Source organism: Bufo bufo, chromosome 6, assembly GCF_905171765.1.
Source record: "Bufo bufo chromosome 6, aBufBuf1.1, whole genome shotgun sequence".
NCBI classification, from domain to species: Eukaryota; Metazoa; Chordata; class Amphibia; order Anura; family Bufonidae; genus Bufo; species Bufo bufo.
In genome coordinates this window covers 239,298,020-239,317,593 of record NC_053394.1, presented here as the reverse complement: position 1 = coordinate 239,317,593, position 19,574 = coordinate 239,298,020, and the positions used below count along the sequence as shown (strand labels likewise).

Here is a 19,574-nt window from a genome sequence, read left to right as displayed (position 1 = left end):
GCACCTTGTTGAATCAATGCCACGTAGAATTAAGGCAGTTCTGAAGGCAAAAGGGGGTTCAACACCGTATTAGTATGGTGTTCCTAATAATTCTTTAGGTGAGTGTATGCACAGCTCTTAAACTCATAATATATATGCACAGCTCCTCCACTCACAGTATATATGCACAGCTCCTCCACTCACAGTATATATGCACAGCTCCTCCACTCACAGTCTATATGCACAGATCCTGCACTCACAGTATATATGTACAGCTCCTCCACTCACAGTATATATGCACAGCTCCTCCACTCACAGTATATATGCACAGCTCCTCCACTCACAGTATATATGCACAGCTCCTCCACTCACAGTCTATATGCACAGCTCCTCCACTCACAGTCTATATGCACAGATCCTGCACTCACAGTATATATGCACAGCTCCTCCACTCACAGTCTATATGCACAGCTCCTCCACTCACAGTCTATATGCACAGCTCCTCCACTCACAGTATATATGCACAGCTCCTCCACTCACAGTATATATGCACAGCTCCTCCACTCACAGTCTATATGCTCAGATCCTCCACTCACAGTATATATGTACAGCTCCTCCACTCACAGTATATATGCACAGCTCCTCCACTCACAGTCAATATGCACAGCTCCTCCACTCAGTCTATATGCACAGCTCCTCCACTCACAGTATATATGTACAGCTCCTCCACTCACAGTCTATATGCACAGCTCCTCCACTCACAGTCTATATGCACAGCTCCTCCACTCACAGTATATATGTACAGCTCCTCCACTCACAGTATATATGTACAGCTCCTCCACTCACAGTATATATGTACAGCTCCTCCACTCACAGTATATATGCACAGCTCCTCCACTCACAGTATATATGCACAGCTCCTCCACTCACAGTATATATGCACAGCTCCTCCACTCACAGTATATATGTACAGCTCCTCCACTCACAGTATATATGTACAGCTCCTCCACTCACAGTATATATGCACAGCTCCTCCACTCACAGTCTATATGCACAGCTCCTCCACTCACAGTATATATGTACAGCTCCTCCACTCACAGTATATATGCACAGCTCCTCCACTCACAGTATATATGCACAGCTCCTCCACTCACAGTATATATGTACAGCTCCTCCACTCACAGTATATATGCACAGCTCCTCCACTCACAGTATATATGCACAGCTCGTCAAACTCACAGTATATATGCACAGATCCCCTACTCACAGTATATATGTACTTCTCCCCCACTCACAGTATATATGCACAGCTCCTCCACCTACAGTATACATGCACAGCATCTTCACTCACAGTATATATGCACAGCTCCCCCGCCCACAGTATATATGCACAGCTCCTTCACTCACAGAATAAATTCACAGCTCCTCCACCTACAGTATACAGTATATATGCACAGATTCTCCACTCACAGTATATATGCACAGCTCCTCCACCCACAGTACATATCCACAGCTCCTCCACCCACAGTATACAGTATATGCACAGCTCCAACATCCACAGTATACAGTATATGCACAGCTCCTTCACCCACAGTATACAGTATATGCACAGCTCCTCCACCCACAGTATATAGTATATGCACAGCTCCTAGAAGCAGTTAATAGGCCCATAGTGTAACAAGCTGATTGGCCCATTAACAGACATGGCTGAAAGTGGACTTACATGTAGCCTCTCTGCTTTACATACTGTTCTCTGTGCTCCTTCACACTTGCACTGGTTGCTGCTGGGATGGAAGAGGTCTCGATTAATGGTGATGGACCATGTGATTGGAGCATGTGATCTGACGTCACCACAGGTCCTAGCCGGTAGTTCATCATTAAAGAAGTAAAGAAGAGACCGGGAACTACGCGAACAAGAGGAGAAGGTGAGTTAATTTTTTTTATTTTTTTTAACCCCTCCAGCGCTATTGTACTATGCATTCTGTATTCAGAATGCTATTATTTTCCCTTATAACCATGTTATAAGGCAAAATAATACAGTGAATAGACTGTCACCTAGCAACCATGCATGAAAATCGCACCGCATCCGCACTTGCTTGCGGATGCTTGCGATTTTCACGCAATCCCATTCACTTCTATGGGGCCTGCGTTGCGTGAAAAAACGCAGAATATAGAGTATGCTGCGATTTTCACGCAACTCACAAGTGATGAGTGAAAATCACCACTCATGTGAACAGCCCCATAGAAATGAATGGGTCCGGATTCAATGCGGGTGCAATGCGTTCACCTCACGCATCGCATCCGCGCGGAATACTCGCCCGTGTTAAAGGGGCCTTTATGTTTTTTGGACGGAGAAAATACCGCAGCATGCTGCAGTTTTATCTCCGGCCAAAAATACTGAACACTGGTCAGTATGCCGGATCTAGCATTAATTTACATTGAAGTGTATTAGTGCCGGATCCGGCATTAAGTGTTCCGGCATAACGAATCCGGTCTTTCGGTCTGCGCATGCGCAGACTTTTAAAAATGCAAAAAACAATTAATACCAGATCCGTTTTTCCGGATGACACCACATCTGGATCCGTCTGACAAATACCATCAGTTTGCGTTCGGATTGCTGGATCCGGCAGGCATTTCCGGCGACGGAACTGCCTGCTGGAATCCTCTGCCGCAAGTGTGAAAGTACCCTAAGACAGATGAAGATGACATATTCCCTTTGTATGTTAAGCAAAAATTTTAATAAAAAAATATTTTTTGCTAAAAATACAAAATATGGGTGTATGTGATGTAAAGGATGAATTCATACCAAAATGGATGAGTGGGCCCAGAGAATGCCATGAAAACATTCCCCAAACATTGCAGATTGTTTTTCTGCTTTATTTTGAACATGATTATTGGGCGGCCATCTTGCCTGAGCTATTCTTTAACAGCATTTAGAAAGCATTAAGTGAATTGCTTTACGGCAGCCCAATGGTCCATAAACACAATGGTCAGGAGGGGACCCCTATGACTTTTATGGGAGAGTTTTCTAGGCATGTTCTTTGACCTGTGCAGAGTTCATTGTACAAGGAAAGAATAGATAAGCTTTCACAATCACCTACAATGGTGGATCCTTAGAGTAAAGCGCCTATTATTTGGCTTAGTGGCCAGTGCAAAAACTGTAGGATTTTTCGGTTTTTGTTTAAATATAAATATTGACATGGAATATCAAAAATAACATAAAAAATGCCCTTTAAGTTCTACACGTATAAAACAGGCGTAGCAGAAAGAACCTTAAATAACCAGCATTGCGTGATCCCTGTGCTGCATACATGGCTGCTTACTGATATATCCGTGCACATCAGCCATGTTTGCAAATAACTGCCGCAGCACAGCACACTGACTTATGGGGGCTTTATCATGTTCTTGATCTGTGCTATGTGCTAACTAACCTCAAAGATACAAAGGTGACATTTTCTCATTGCAGTTTTCTCGAAAAACATGTGACTCTCTATACATTGTATTTTTTCATAGAAATTTGCAGTAATTTTCTTAATGAAAATCTAGACTCCCATTTTTTTAATGTTATGCAATGCTATATATGTTATGTCCTGTTGTGTAATGCTATATCACTAGGTCCAAAAACATATACCACTGACGACCAGATAGCATGGATCAAGGTCCCTTCGGTTTATGTCCTGCACAGTGACAAGTGAGGCTGTGATAGATCACTGCACAGATGGCTGTGACCACTATAGAGCAGGGAAAATCCAAATGGGTGCAGAAGTGCTTATTTCTGGGGGGAAATTATTTAAAAAAAGAAAGAAAAACTTGCAAAAAAAACATAACTCATATTCACCAATCCCATACCACTGGTTGGACAACCGAGATCCCTGCTGATCAGCTGGTTGAGAAGGCAGCGGTGTTCACAGTAAAGCGGCAGGCATCTCACAGCTTTCCCTAGGGCATGTGATGTCACGTTAATTAGTCATAGGCACAGTTCAGCCATACCAAGCTCAGCTGCTACCAAATATATACAGTGTTGTACTCAGGGGCAGGGGAGTACCCAGGAATTGTGTCTCGGGGGGTCTGCCCATTTTTCTAAGCCCCTCCTACAAATAAAAATGAAGGATCCAAAAGAGGAGTGGAGGAGGAGTTGCACGATATTGAAGGTGTGTAGGTCTGGGAGGAGGAGGCCAGACTTTACACATCATACAGAGAGGGGAGGGCCTGTCCTGGCTGCACTGCCTGCTTCACATCATACATTAGACAACAGCAGGCTACAGCCAGGAAGCTCCTCCGCTCTTCTCCCTCCCCAGATCCTGCTCAAAGCCTGTGGTTCCCCCCACCATCTGTCACCCGCCCTTTGGCCGTCCTCACCCAGCTCTGAATCCTCCTTCTGCAAATGGCAGGGGGAGGAGCCAGAGCATCTCCTCTCCTACATAGCAATAGTGCCATATATCTCTTACATCCAGTGATGTAGATGTTCTCTTTCCTCATCTTCTCCATTCAGACCAGACCACCATGATGATTTTTTTTAGCCATCTCCCGTCTCTGCAGAGATTGACAAACAGACATTAGTTTCCCACTTTTCCATCATCTTCACATCTTCTGAACACCCCATCCAGCCACCCCCAATACTGTGCCAGCTGTGCTCCCCAATACTATACTGCAGAAACTGTCCCCTGAAAAATATTAGTACCACACAGATAGTGCCCCCTTCAATAATTATTGCCACACAGTGCTCTATAAAACTATAACTATAATGTCTCCCTGCTAGAGCACACTTAGTAGTAATAATGCCCTCATAGTGCCCATACTAGTAATCATGTTCCCCATAGCCCCCTAGTAGTAGTAGTAAAGCTCACCATAATGGCCTCTGGTAGTAATAATTCTCCTTATATGACAGTACAAGAAATACCCCCGCTTTGTGCCCGCAGTTGAGCTAATGTCCCCATAATATATGCTAGTATAAAATACCCCTATATAGTGCCCCAGTAAATGGCCCCATAGTGCTCCCCTCCCCCATAGTTCCCCCATAATGTGCCAGTATAAAATACCCCATCTTAGTACCCCAGCACATGCCTCCATTGTGCTTCTCTCCCCCTTACTCATACTGCCCCCATAATATGCCAGTAAAAAAATGTTCATTCTTAGTGCCCCCAGCAGATGCCCCTATAGTGCTCCTCTCCCCCATAATGTGCCAATAAAAAATGCCCCTTCTTAGTGCCCCCCCATAATGTGTCAGTACAAAATTCCCCTTCATAGTGCTACCAGATGCCCCCATAATGTGCCAGTAAAAAATCCCCCTTCTTAGTGCTACCATATGCCCCGATAATATGGCAATAAAAATGCCCTCTTAGTGCCACCAAATTCCCCCATAGTTCTCTCTCCCCCAGTGTTCCCATAATGTGCCAGTTAAAAATGCCCCTTCTTAGTGCCACCAAATGCCCCATAGTGCTGCTCTCCCCTATAGTGCCCCCCATGTGCCAGTAAAAAATGCCCCCTTAGTGCCAGATGCCATAGTGCCCCCTATAATGTGCCAGTAGAAAAAAAATACCCCTTTAGAGCTACCAGATGCACCAATAGTTCTCCACTGCCCCATAGTGCCCCCAAATAATGCCCCTATAGTGCCACCAGATGCCCCCATAGTTCTCTCTCCCCCATAATGTGCCAGTTACAAAGGCCCCTTCTTAGTGCTACCAGATGCCCCATAGTGCTGCTCTCCCCTATAGTGCCTCCCATGTGCCAGTGAAAAATGCCCCTTAGTGCCACCAGATGCCATAGTGCCCCCTATAATATGCCAATAAAAAAGGCTCCTTTAGAGCCCCCAAATGCCCCAAATAATGCCCTTATAATGCCATTAGATGCCCAATAGTGCCCCTCCAAAATGGGCCAGTGAGAAATGCCCCCATAGTGCCCCCCCCCCCCCCGCAAGTAAGAAATGCCCTAGTGTCACCAGGTGCCCCCTATAATGTGTCATCTATAAAAAAAAAAAACACTAATACTTACCTTCATGAGGCTGACAGCGATGAGATGCAAGCCTCTTCTGGCCTCCGTCCCCTGCTGTGTGCTGCTCGGCTCAGGCGGCGTGATGATAATGACGTCATTGCTCCGGCTGAGACGACCTCTGATCGGCTGCAGGCACTAGTGAAAAACAGGGAAGCCTCCCTTGCCTCCTGAGGACGGCGATACAGATGAATATGAAGATGAGCGCTTCCACAATGAAAGTGCTCATCTCCTACTGCCCCCCCACCCACTGCCCGCAATTAGAACCAGGGTCGCGCTGCCTGTGGCGATTGGCGGTGCGGCCCTAATGGATAAAAAATTATATACAGTTGCAAGAAAAAGTATGTGAACACTTTGGAATTATATGGATTTCTGCACAAATTGGTTATACAATGTGATCTGATCTTCATCTAAGTCACAACAATAGACAATCACAGTCTGCTTAAACTAATAACACACAAAGAATTAAATGTTGCCATGTTTTTATTGAACACACCATGTAAACATTCACATTGCAGGTGGAAAAAGTATGTGAACCCCTAGACTAATGACATCTCCAAGAGCTAATTAGAGTGAGGTGTCAGCCAACTGGAGTCCAATCAATGAGATGAGATTGGAGGTGTTGGTTACAGCTGCCCTGCCCTATAAAAAACACACCAGTTCTGGGTTTGCTTTTCACAAGAAGCATTGCCTGATGTGAATGTTGCCTTGCACAAAAGAGCTCTCAGAAGACCTACGATTAAGAATTGTTGACTTGTATAAAGCTGGAAAGGGTTATAAAAGTATCTCCAAAAGCCTTGCTGTTCATCAGTCCACGGTAAGACAAATTGTCTATAAATGGAGAAAGTTCAGCACTGCTGCTACTCTCCCTAGGAGTGGCTGTCCTGTAAAGATTACTACAAGAGCACAGCGCAGACTGCTTAATGAGGTGAAGAAGAATCCTAGAGTGTCATCTAAAGACTTACAAAAGTCTCTGGCATATGCTAACATCCCTGTTAGAGAATCTACGATACGTAAAACACTAAACAAGAATAGATTTCATTTGAGGATACCACAGAGGAAGCCACTGCTGTCCAAAAAAACTATTGGTGCACGTTTACAGTTTGCACAAGAGCACCTGGATGTTCCACAGCAGTACTGGCAAAATATTCTGTGGACAGATGAAACCAAAGTTGAGTTGTTTGGAAGAAACACACAACACTATGTGTGGAGAAAAAGAGGCACAGCACACCAACATCAAAACCTCATCCCAACTGTGAAGTATGGTGGTGGGGGCATCATGGTTTGGGGCTGCTTTGCTGCGTCAGGGCCTGGACAGATTGCTATCATCGAAGCAAAAATGAATTCCCAAGTTTATCAAGACATTTTGCAGGAAAACTTAAGGCCATCTGTCCACCAGCTGAAGCTCAACAGAAGATGGGTGTTGCAACAGGACAACGACCCAAAGCATAGAAGTAAATCAACAACAGAATGGCTAAAACAGAAGAAAATAGGCCTTCTGGAGTGGCCCAGTCAGAGTTCTGAACTCAACCCGATTGAGATGCTGTGGCATGACCTCAAGAAAGCGATTCACACCAGACATCCCTAGAATATTGCTGAACTGAAACAGTTCTGTAAAGAGAAATGGTCAAGAATTACTCCTGACCGTTGTGCACGTCTGATCTGCAACTACAGGAAACGTTTGGTTGAAGTTATTGCGGCCAAAGGAGGTTCAACCAGTTATTAAACACAAGGGTTCACATACTTTTTCCACCTGCACTGTGAATGTTTACATGGTGTGTTCAATAAAAACATGGTAACATTTAATTCTTTGTGTGTTATTAGTTTAAGCAGACTGTGATTGTCTATTGTTGTGACTTAGATGAAGATCAGATCACATTTTATGACCAATTTGTGCAGAAATCCATATAATTCCAAAGTGTTCACATACTTTTTCTTGCAACTGTATATATGAATGGTTCTAGGGGGACCCGTTGGACCCCCCCTGTCGGTGCGCCCCTGCTCAGGGGTTCACCACCAATGAGGCCGCAAACGAGACTGCAAACAAGACTGACTGAACTTGCGTGTAAAACCATCAGTTATTTTCCGGAACAGATCCTGATACAATCCGTATCGTTTGTGTAAAAAAAGGCCTAAAAGGCTATTCGTCTAAATGGGTGTAATGCAAAACTACATTTAACCCTGCAGCAGCTGCTCTGTAATCAGGTGAAAGCTACTTCAAACCAGCAAAATCATCTGATCAGCATGACCGCTCAATCTGAAAGGGGTTGTCTCTGATGCGCCTATATTAAAATGAATCATCTTACTATTTAGTTGGTAGGTATAAATAATTACATCCAGACCATTCATTACTTTCAAATTAACAATGAAACAATTAGGCACATAGGGGGAGATTTATTAAACTGGTGCAAAGTAGAACTGGCTTAGCTGCCCATAGCAACCAATCAGATTCCACCTTTCATTTTCCAAAGAAGCTCTGAAAAATGAAAGTCGGAATCTGATTGGTTGCTATGGGCAGCTAAGCCAGTTCTACTTTGCACCAGTTTGATAAATGACCCCCATAATATTTAGTAAGACTGGCATACCGCCGGTGTTCTCTTTTACAGCTACTGAACAATGTCAGGTTGCTCCTGAAATTCTTTACTACCACTTTTCTCTTTAGATAAATGGCAGTAACACTACACAGAGATGAAAATCATTCCCTTTCCATGTGACCAAGGGGCCAAGTCTCTTTTCTTCTAAATAAACCAAAGTTGCATGACCATAATTACAGAAAAAGTTACCATGTGCCAGGCAATGGGCATCATGAGCGGTCATGTACCACAATCTCAGATTTCCAAGAAGTCAATGTGCCTTTGGCCACTTTTCGGCGATCGGTATTTGGTCAGTATTTTGCATCAGTATTTGTAATCTAAAACCAGGAGTGGGTCCAAAAACAGAATAGGCACAAATCTCTCCATTAAACTTTTTCTCTGTAGGTTCCACTCCTGGTTTTGACTTACAAATGCAAAATACTGACCAAATACTGAACTTGTGAAAGTGGCCTAAGGCTAAGTCTTCATGGGGCAACATCAAACCCGGCTACCAACGTCAGCTAATTGGAGCATGAATTGGCAGGTTAATATAGGTATTACCATCAAATCCATATAGCCATTAACCGCATGGGCGAGCTACTGTATGTTGTGGCCTCCCTGTGGAGAGTCAATCTAAAGAGATTGTAACACTTTCAGCAGCTTGCTGGACAACTGCCAATTCCATCAAATGGCTATTGCTATGATCAGACAGACATGTAATACAGAGGAGCTCTCTGCTCTGGTCCATAGAGGATGGTCTCGACTCGCAAGCACAGGGTGTCCCTATGCCTTAATAGGACATATAGACAGGAGTTGTCATTGTGAAACAACCACTTTAAAGGAAATGTGCCACACTGTACAGTATGTGTAGTCTTATTGGCAGACATCTTTCTATGCTAGGAGTCCAGAAGGGTAGTCCTATTTACTGACTGACAGCTATCTCTGTATGCACAGTCACCAATCACCTCATAAGGCCTCCTGCACACAACCATATGGCTTTTTCAGTATTTTGCGGTCCGCAAAAAACGGATCTGCAAAAAATACGGATGACGTCAGTGTGCATTTTGTTTTTTGCGGAACGGAACAGCTGGCCCCTGATAGAACAGTACTATTCTTGTCCGTTATGCGGACAATAATAGGACATGTTCTATTTTTTAACGGAACGGAAAAACGGAAATACGTAAACGGAAGGCATATGGAGTACCTAAACGTAAAAACACCAAGTTGGAGCTCACCTCACCATACACCACCGAGGAGCACGGACACAGAACCGGAACCAAGGATGAGAAGTAGCAAAAAAATATTGTCCAGCTTCACCTCGCAGTGCGTGTTTTATTAGGAAACGTGCTTAAAAACCAAACATCAGGCTCATATCATCAACATGTTTCGGATCAACATATATTACAGATCCTTCCTCATGATACAGAGAATAAGACTGACAAATCTTATATACAGAGTAAAAGCATTTATATACAACATATACCACTGAGACACAGGAACAGAACTGCATGAGAAGAAGAGAGAGAAAAAAAAAAATAATAAATTATTTTCACCCCTCTCTTCCTCCCACGCAAGAACCGCCCCTAAAGGACAAGAGAAGAAGATACATCTAATAATGCAATATTAAATCTTGTCTTTGATTAAGGCCCAAAGGCATACAGGACTGAAATCTAAAAATCCAATAAGCTTCTCTATTGAGAAGAGCTTTCCTATGGTCTCCGCCCCGTTTAGGAAAATTAACTCGTTCAATGCCCTGAACTTTCATGCCAGCAATATTGCCCTGGTGGCAAGAGGCAAAATGCTGGCTGACTGCTGACACATTTTTTACAAAAGCATGAGATATATCTGAAATATGTCTGCATATCCGAACTTTGAGGGCATTGGACGTGCATCCCACATATTGCAATTGACATGTAGAACAAGACACACAATACACCACATGTGTGGTATTGCAGTTAATGTATTGTTGTATCTCAAATGACTGCTGGGCTGCAACAGAGGCCACATACCGGCCTGTTTGTACGACACTGCAACACGTACAAATGCGGTGCCCGCATTTGAACATCCCTTTAGACCTAAGCCAACATTGTTGTGGTACCGTACCATCTGAAAACCCACTCGGACTGAGTTTTTGAGAAAGTGTTGGCGCCTTGCGGGCAACACATTTTATTCCCTTGTCCACAATCGGTTTCCAGGCGGCATCTGTGCGCAAAACTGTCAGATTCTTTCTGACAATCTTGCAGACATCCAGAATATGGAGTACCTTAGTTTTTTTTTGCGGATCCATTGAAATGAATGGTTCCGTATACGGTTCGTATACGGAATGCAGAAAACTGAACGGAAACGGAAAAAAATAAAGTTTGTGTGCAAGAGGCCTAAGACTGCCTATTGGAGCCCATAAGCATAGGCAGGGATGTAATGAATAAAATACAAGTTTTACTGAATCTTTTGCCATAAAACTATATATTAATCTGCTCAGTCCTTCCTGCTTTATAAGACGCTGCCTGCAGATCAGCCACTATGTTCAGTGTGTCATATTCCCTTTAAGTGTATTAAATCATATGAAAAAAATGTACATTAGTTAATTTATTTTGCCATTTCTGATATCCATTGTGTACATCAATTAATATTACTGTAGTTTGAGATCATATACCTTTAACTAGAGGAATTAGCTTGTTGTAACAATAACATAAGATAGTAGCCAGAGAACATGTCTGGGCACCTGAGAATTCTCCATTCTCTGTGTTTTGCCTTTTCCTGCTTTTGGCTTAAGATATTTGGAGATAAGTAACAACATGCAGAGAACTTCATGTAAAGAGCATGACTATAATGTAAAATGCATATTAATTCAATAGTACAACTATGGGATCGGTGTCATGGGATAAATATTGCTTATAGTGACTATTCAAAAAGGAATATCAGGTCAGTAGGAAAAGGAAATAAACGTAAGGGTGCTGCCACACGTTCAGGCTTTTTTAATGCAGTTTTTGAAGCAGGTGGATCACAAAAGGAGAAAAAGTATTACAGACAGATATTACTTCTCTTTTTTCAATCCACTCCTGGTTTTGGCTTCAAAACTGCATAAAAAAACTTGAAGGTGTGGCAGCACATTCAGTGGTCGCCACACAAGCTGCAGCATTGGTCGTGGAAGGGAAAACTCCCAGTCAGTAGAAAGACAAAATCCCGGCACTCTCTTATTCTCTTTGGCAGAAGGAAAGGAAAATGTAAGCAATTTGTGGGATGTGAGATGACAACAAAAAGCCTAACATTCATAATTTGTATGGCACCATATAGTAAACTACAAGATAAGTATTATGCTGAGTTTACATGGTGACATGCTCTTCACCTTACATTTCAGGTCCTTCTCCAGGCTTTGCACCATCACCTGCCACTACTTACTCAGCACCCCAACAAGAGCCAGCCAATCGCCCTCCATGGATAACTGATGAAGCCTTTAATCAAAAATTTGCCCCTGGAAAATCTACAACCACCATTTCTAAACAGGTCCTGCCAAAAGCAGCACCTCCTCCACCCACTCCAATCACCACTCCAAGCTATACTCCTCAGCCTGCTAGCCAACCACCAACACAAGTACCAAGGGGACTGATTCAGCGTGCTGAAAGATTTCCAGCAAGCAGCAGGACTGCTCTTTGTGGACACTGCAACAGCATCATCAGGTAAGCATGTCAAGTCATTTGCAGAGAAATATATACTCAGTCCACTCTCCAGATCATGCCCAAAGCTATTGGAGAAGCATATCCAAGCTGGTTTAAGGATAAGCTGAACCTGTATACTTTTGCATACATCACAAAATGCAGTGGTCGAAGAAGGCATGCATTTTTTAAAAATGTTTTGTTATATAATAAATTGAGTTAATGAGAAAATATTTTGCATACATTTACTACACAGGGGTCCCTTTTTAGTGGCCATGGGTCGATCATGGCATCCAGAGGAATTTAACTGTGCATACTGCAAGTCTTCCCTAGCTGATGTGAGCTTTGTTGAGGAGCAGAAGAATGTCTACTGTGAACGATGCTATGAGCAGTTCTTTGCTCCCACCTGTGCCCGCTGCAATACTAAAATTATGGGGGTAAGTCTCTTAACAAAATAGAAAGGTGGCAGGAGTTGGTATACCTTAAAACTAAGAATCTGTTTACGCCTTCATTGAATATCTAGTAGGACATAGATCCCCACCAATCAAATCTCAATCCAAGTGCTAGTACTCCAATCACTAAAATGAGAAGTTAGAAGTTCTTACCTATGCACTGTTTTTCTGCGCTACTGAAGACCTGATGAAGTCTTTCTATTGAGGCACTCTGCAGTCTACCCAGTGCTTATACATTGCATAATGAACTGATATTTTGGTAACTCCACTTTAGAGTAAATATACAGATACATAACAGATAGGAAAGAGAGACCGGCCCATGTGAAGTAGAAGGTTGAAATAGGTGTAGATCCAACATTGAGGACATAGTTAATAGAAACAAAGATCATAAGCAAAACAAAGGTCCATGTGAGGGTGATATGTAAAGATTTAAAAAGAAATTTAGAAGTTAAAGAAAACTTTGAAGGTCAGTGGTCTTCAACCTACAGTTCACAGCATACCATGCTGAGAGCCACTGGTTGGAGACCATTGTTATGGGTCAATGTTAAGATTTCAAGCTGTATTCATTGGTTAGTTGCTTGGTAAAGTGAATTGGTGTTATTCCATAAAGCAAACACATAGTTGTGAGTTTATACGTGGCAAATTTCTAGCAGAAATGTCTGCAAATTTCCAGTTCACCTGAGTAGAGCGTCCTGCAGAGACTCCATAAACATGTAAGGAACAGATTTTTTGCATAAATTTATATAGCAAATCTCCCTTGTGAGAATATATCTTACTGGTTACCAAAATATACAGTATATGTATTCAAGGCTGAAATAAAAAATTGATAGTCACATCGAGGAAAATATACATGAAACACTTATTGGACACCCGCACCTATTGGACTTTGGGAATAACCTTTCAAATATTGATGGCCACAAGGAGATAAATAGCCATAAAACCAGATAAGTCCCCTATCTCACATTGATCATAACAATATGTCTGTGAGGTCAGTAAGAGGAAAAAAGATAAAAGCAAGTTAGTTACGGAATAGTTATATGAAGTTGTATACCAGACAAGCTTTGAAGTATACTGCGCCCGCCACTACCATAGGTTATTACACTTAGCCTTGTTTTATTGCTTTGAGAAATTGCTTGAATAAACTCCTTCAGTTTACTGTAAAAGAACTCAGTGCCATGTGTTAGGTCATAAACTTCAGACAGACTGTCCAAATAACACTCCTAAACTGTGAATAGACCCAACAGTACATGACAAGGTCACAATGCACCGTTAGCAAGATTAGAAGAAACCTGGCAGAACAACAGAAAAGCAGCCTGACCTTATCTTGCTTTACTCACTGGCCCATTTGAAGCGGAGGCTTAAATATTTGGGAGCCAACTCTTGGCAGTGACTCCCTTATGGATTTATTTCGATGTATTAGGTTAGACATGATCTCAAGCTAGGAGTAAAGAGCACTGATCATCCTTGGTGAATGAGATAAACTCTTATTACTACCCTTTTATGCACCTGGTTTTCAGATTAGATTACAAGTCAGAAATCACTACCTCCCGTCTATTTATGCAGTATGTAAAAAATAATTCTAATACAGTGCACTGATTTTAGATGGTCTTTTTCTAAATGGATTACGAAATGTATACAGAACATTCAACCCAGGCAACATATGTTCCTCCAGAGCACCCCCCACACCCCATACACATGTACGCTGAACTCAGTTGAATGTGTATGTCTTCTCAGTAGGGAGACATGCTGCCATAAACCTCTAATGGTGGCTTATTGCCCTTGATAACAAAGGATTAGTCTTGTCAAGTAATCTTATACTTGATTTTTTTTGCTTCAGTTCAATAAAAAAGAAAATTAAAAGAAAAGTAAACTAAGTTTAGGACACATTGCATGCCCAGCCCCCCCATCATCTGTCACTGGGAGAGAATAGGAACACTACTGTCTTTATTTACTTATTTAGACATATAGCGCTGACATATTCTGCAGCACTTTACAGATATCAGCATCACTCGATGTCCCCAGTGGAGCTCACGATCAATCAGTATGTCTTTAGAATGTGGGAGGAAACCAATGTACCCCGGGAAAATCCAAGGAAACATGAGACCATACACATACACACCATACATGTATAAGATGTTTGGCAGCTCTTAGCGCAATAAACAGGTTTGGCTGTCATCTAATATGTATGACCATCTTCAGGTTCCATTAGAAAACAGGCGCATCAATATTAAGGTCATAAATGTCCAGACTTCTCACCATTCTACAGAACCTGACAGCTCACGCTAGGATCTAAGCCTTCAGACACACGGCTGTGTCCATAGTTCAGTCTGCAAACAACAGATCCACAAAATATGGATGCCTTCCATGTGCATTCTGTATTTTTCTCACTGCTGTCAATAGAAAGGATTATTCTTGTCTGCAATATGGACAAGAATAGGAGATTTTCTATAATTCATGGAATGACCACACAGATCCACGAAAAAACATGAATGTGTGCATGGCACTTTAGAAATGAATGGGTCAATGTGGTACCTGCAAAAAATGAGGATAGCACACGGATGACAAATAAGGTTGTGAGCGTGAGGCCTTTGGGGGAGTCTCCAGTAGAACGGCAGGAGTTTTGGACATGTATTATGAGCAATAAAGTGCCCCTTGAATATGGCTGTCTGAAAGCACCTTTAAAAAGATTATTAGACTTCAAATCTCCATAAATAGATGTAAAATATATTGCTACCTATATTGCCATCTATTTAACATATGTCTCATTGTAATGTGCTTAATAAAACCACACTGTTCCCAAAATGCTTAGACAAATATGGGTTTAGTTCACAAAATAACACAATAATGCAGATTCAGTTTTTCTTAAATAACTAAATGTTGTCAATGGAACCCAACATCAAGTCCAGAAACTGTATATCTGTGATGGCTCATTCTGTAAAGAGGTTTTCATATCTCCAGAACTGATGTCATATCCACAGTATAGTAAGTAAAGTCGTGGCCAAAAGTTTTGAGAATGACACAAATATTAGTTTTCACAAAGTTTGCTGCTAAACTGCTTTTAGATCTTTGTTTCAGTTGTTTCTGTGATGTAGTGAAATATAATTACACGCACTTCATACGTTTCAAAGGCTTCTATCGACAATTACATGACATTTATGCAAAGAGTCAGTATTTGCAGTGTCGGCCCTTCTTTTTCAGGACCTCTGCAATTCGACTGGGCATGCTCTCAATCAACTTCTGGGCCAATTCCTGACTGATAGCAACCCATTCTTTCATAATCACTTCTTGGAGTTTGTCAGAATTAGTGGGTTTTTGTTTGTCCACCCGCCTCTTGAGGATTGACCACAAGTTCTCAATGGGATTAAGATCTGGGGAGTTTCCAGGCCATGGACCCAAAATGTCAACGTTTTGGTCCCCGAGCCACTTAGTTATCACTTTTGCCTTATGGCACGGTGCTCCATCGTGCTGGAAAATGCATTGTTCTTCACCAAACTGTTGTTGGATTGTTGGAAGAAGTTGCTGTTGGAGGGTGTTTTGGTACCATTCTTTATTCATGGCTGTGTTTTTGGGCAAAATTGTGAGTGAGCCCACTCCCTTGGATGAGAAGCAACCCCACATATGAATGGTCTCAGGATGCTTTACTGTTGGCATGACACAGGACTGATGGTAGCTCTCACCTTTTCTTCTCCGGACAAGCCTTTTTCCAGATGCCCCAAACAATCGGAAAGAGGCTTCATCGGAGAATATATGACTTTGCCCCAGTCCTCAGCAGTCCATTCACCATACTTTCTGCAGAAGATCAATCTGTCCCTGATGTTTTTTTTGGAGAGAAGTAGCTTCTTTGCTGCCCTTTTTGACACCAGGCCATCTTCCAAAAGTCTACACCTCACTGTGCGTGCAGATGCGCTCACACCTGCCTGCTGCCATTCCTGAGCAGGCTCTGCACTGGTGGCACTCCGATCCCGCAGCTGAATCCTCTTTAGGAGACGATCCTGGCGCTTGCTGGACTTTCTTGGACGCCCTGAAGCCTTCTTAACAAGAATTGAATCTCTTTCCTTGAAGTTCTTGATGATCCTATAAATTGTTGATTGAGGTGCAATCTTAGTAGCCACAATATCCTTGCCTGTGAAGTCATTTTTATGCAACGCAATGATGGCTGCATGCGTTTCTTTGCAGGTCACCATGGTTAACAATGGAAGAACAATGATTTCAAGCATCACCCTCCTTTTAACATGTCAAGTCTGCCATTTTAACTCAATCAGCCTGACATAATGATCTCCAGCCTTGTGCTCGTCAACATTCTCACCTGAGTTAACAAGACGATTACTGAAATGATCTCAGCAGGTCATTTAATCACAGCAATGAAATGCAGTGGAAAGGTTGTTTTGGGATTAAGTTAATTTTCATGGCAAAGAAGGACTATGCAATTCATCTGATCACTCTTCATAACATTCTGGAGTATATGCAAATTGCTATTATAAAAACTTAAGCAGCAACTTTTCCAATTTCCAATATTTATGTAATTCTCAAAACTTTTGGCCACGACTGTATATGCCATTAATTACATATACGTGGGTCCCAAAACAGCTGTCAAGGGGCAGTGCTTATGCACAACTCTTTCCACTCAGGTCCATGGTTGATTAAGAAAGAGTCAGATATAGTTTGCTTTGCTCATTTTGTAACTTCCAAAAACCTAAATAGGGAGACTAATGTGCCCTCCAGTGAAGTGGCTACTTTGCATCAGCAAATGGGTGTCGGTGGTAAGTGCAGCAATTTTGCAAGAATAATCTTACCTCTATATTTATAATTTTTCATATTGTCTTTCCAGGAAGTGATGCATGCCTTGAGGCAGACCTGGCACACCACCTGCTTTGTTTGTGCTGCCTGCAGAAAGCCGTTTGGTAACAGCCTCTTCCATATGGAGGATGGAGAGCCATACTGTGAGAAAGGTAATTTTTGAAGAGCACAATTATTTCTACTCATTAGATTCCAAAGCTTTATAGACTTAACATAACTCAGTAGGTCTAGGATGAGAGTAAGGCAGAATAAGCAGGCACCTAGGGAGCATTACTGCATTAAAAAGAAATATATTACAAAAACGATGATTTGCATCTTTGCACAGCTAGTAGGAGACTCAATTAGTCTAACCTGTTATTACAGGTGAATTAATATGCTTTACATAGTACTACTGCCAACTTTATTGCCCAATACAACGAATGTATCATTGCCAATTAGGGGATAATGTATAGTCTGTATATTGCATCCAATATTTCTAGTTTTATTATATAGATAAAACCATTGTAGACATTATGAAATGCAACACAGCTGGTTTCACACTGCTGGCACAGCCTTCCTGCCCACTGTAGTATTTGTCTGGCTGATTCTCAGCATATTTGCCGGGTTTCAGCTGGATCACCGCCAGACCCCATTATAGTTAATAGGGCCGGATGGCATTCCGGCAGAGTCCGACAGGCTGTTCCCAACCGGAAAACTTGCTGGATCTGTAAACATAAGTGTGAAACTAGCCTAACAAAAAGAAGCAATTTCCAAACTACCCACTACCAAGTAATGAGTTACTGAAAATATGTGCCATTTCAACATAGCATTGTGTATTCAGCACTTCCATTAATACATTCAGCTTTTAGTGTTTTCAGCAGAATCTTGTCTCATCAGATGAAGATGCATACCCGATACGTACGAGAAGGGACACTGCCAACATTTATAGGAACCCCAATCCATTTGTTTAAAGACTTGTAAATGAATGTTATAATAAATGGGACTTTCAAACCACATAGAATGATTTATCTATCAAAATGCACTTCCCCCTGAAAATATGGTATATTTCCCCAGCATAGGCAGATGCAAAGATTGTAGTGATAATACCAAGCATATAAGATTACACACATTCATGTTTATTTTTTATGGGAAGAGGGATTGAGCTGCTCCCTTACACCCCATGTCAACCTCGTCCTGGAGATCTTATCTCCGGACATTCGGGATCACTGGCAGCTTTGGCTGACTGTCCAGTTTTAGCAATTAGTTTGGTCATTCAGATTATTAGCCAAAGAAATCGGATGTGGATTTCACTACAAATTCACTGCAGGTTCACAGCAGACTTCCCCTCTATGCACTGGGTTAAATCTAGTGGGAAAGTTGGCGACAAACCTGCAACAGAATTGACATGCCGTAAATTTTAAAATCTGCAGCATGCTTGTTTTTCGACACTGATTTTTTTCCCCACTACACGTGGATGGGGTTTTAAAAATCCCATCCTTTTGTATTGTAATTTGCACATTGTGTCAGAGCTCTACCTCGTGAAGATCTCCCAGCGTATATGTCAAATGTATCCATAGAGCTCCATTTACCTAATGGGAGCCAAGAGTGTCCTTTTTGCCTCGATTAGACTGGTATGTGTTGGCATACCCTTCTTTCACCTCTATAGCAATGCGGCCATATATAGATAGGCAACGCAAAATGTATGACCCATTGGGACCCTACGGACAACATAGGGCACCGTGTGCCAATACAGGGGTATATGTTAGAGATCTCTCGATCAGTAAATCTCAGAGGCTATGCAGCCGGTGGTTTAAAGGGAACCTGTCACCTGGATTTTGGGTATAGAGCTGAGGACATGGGTTGCTAGATGGCCGCTAGCACATCCACAATACCCAGTCCCCATAGCTCTGTGTGCTTTTATTGTGGGAAAAAACCGATTTGATACATATGCAAATTAACCTGAGAGGAGTCAGAGCTTGAAAATATGACTCTTCTCTGGTCACACAAGTAAGATATGACTCTTATGTTAATTTGCATAAAAGGCAGGAAGTACAAAAATGCATAATACTTATTGAATTTGTCTGCAAATGAAATTAAAAGTGTAATTGATATGTTTAGGGTAACACAATGAACATTTAGAAACGCTCAGTGAG

General features: G+C 42.1%; 1 protein-coding gene across 14 annotated transcripts in view; it reads left to right on the top strand.

The window, feature by feature from the left end:
- LDB3 (LIM domain binding 3) overlaps nt 1-19,574 on the top strand; it is a 217,348-nt gene that overhangs the window by 194,093 nt on the left and 3,681 nt on the right. For all 14 annotated transcript variants that reach the window (XM_040436930.1, XM_040436931.1, XM_040436934.1 and 11 more), the window contains 3 exons: nt 11,899-12,217; nt 12,450-12,630; nt 17,474-17,594. In XM_040436930.1, the coding sequence (XP_040292864.1) occupies nt 11,899-12,217; nt 12,450-12,630; nt 17,474-17,594 (621 nt within the window). The remainder of the gene's footprint in view (nt 1-11,898; nt 12,218-12,449; nt 12,631-17,473; nt 17,595-19,574) is intronic.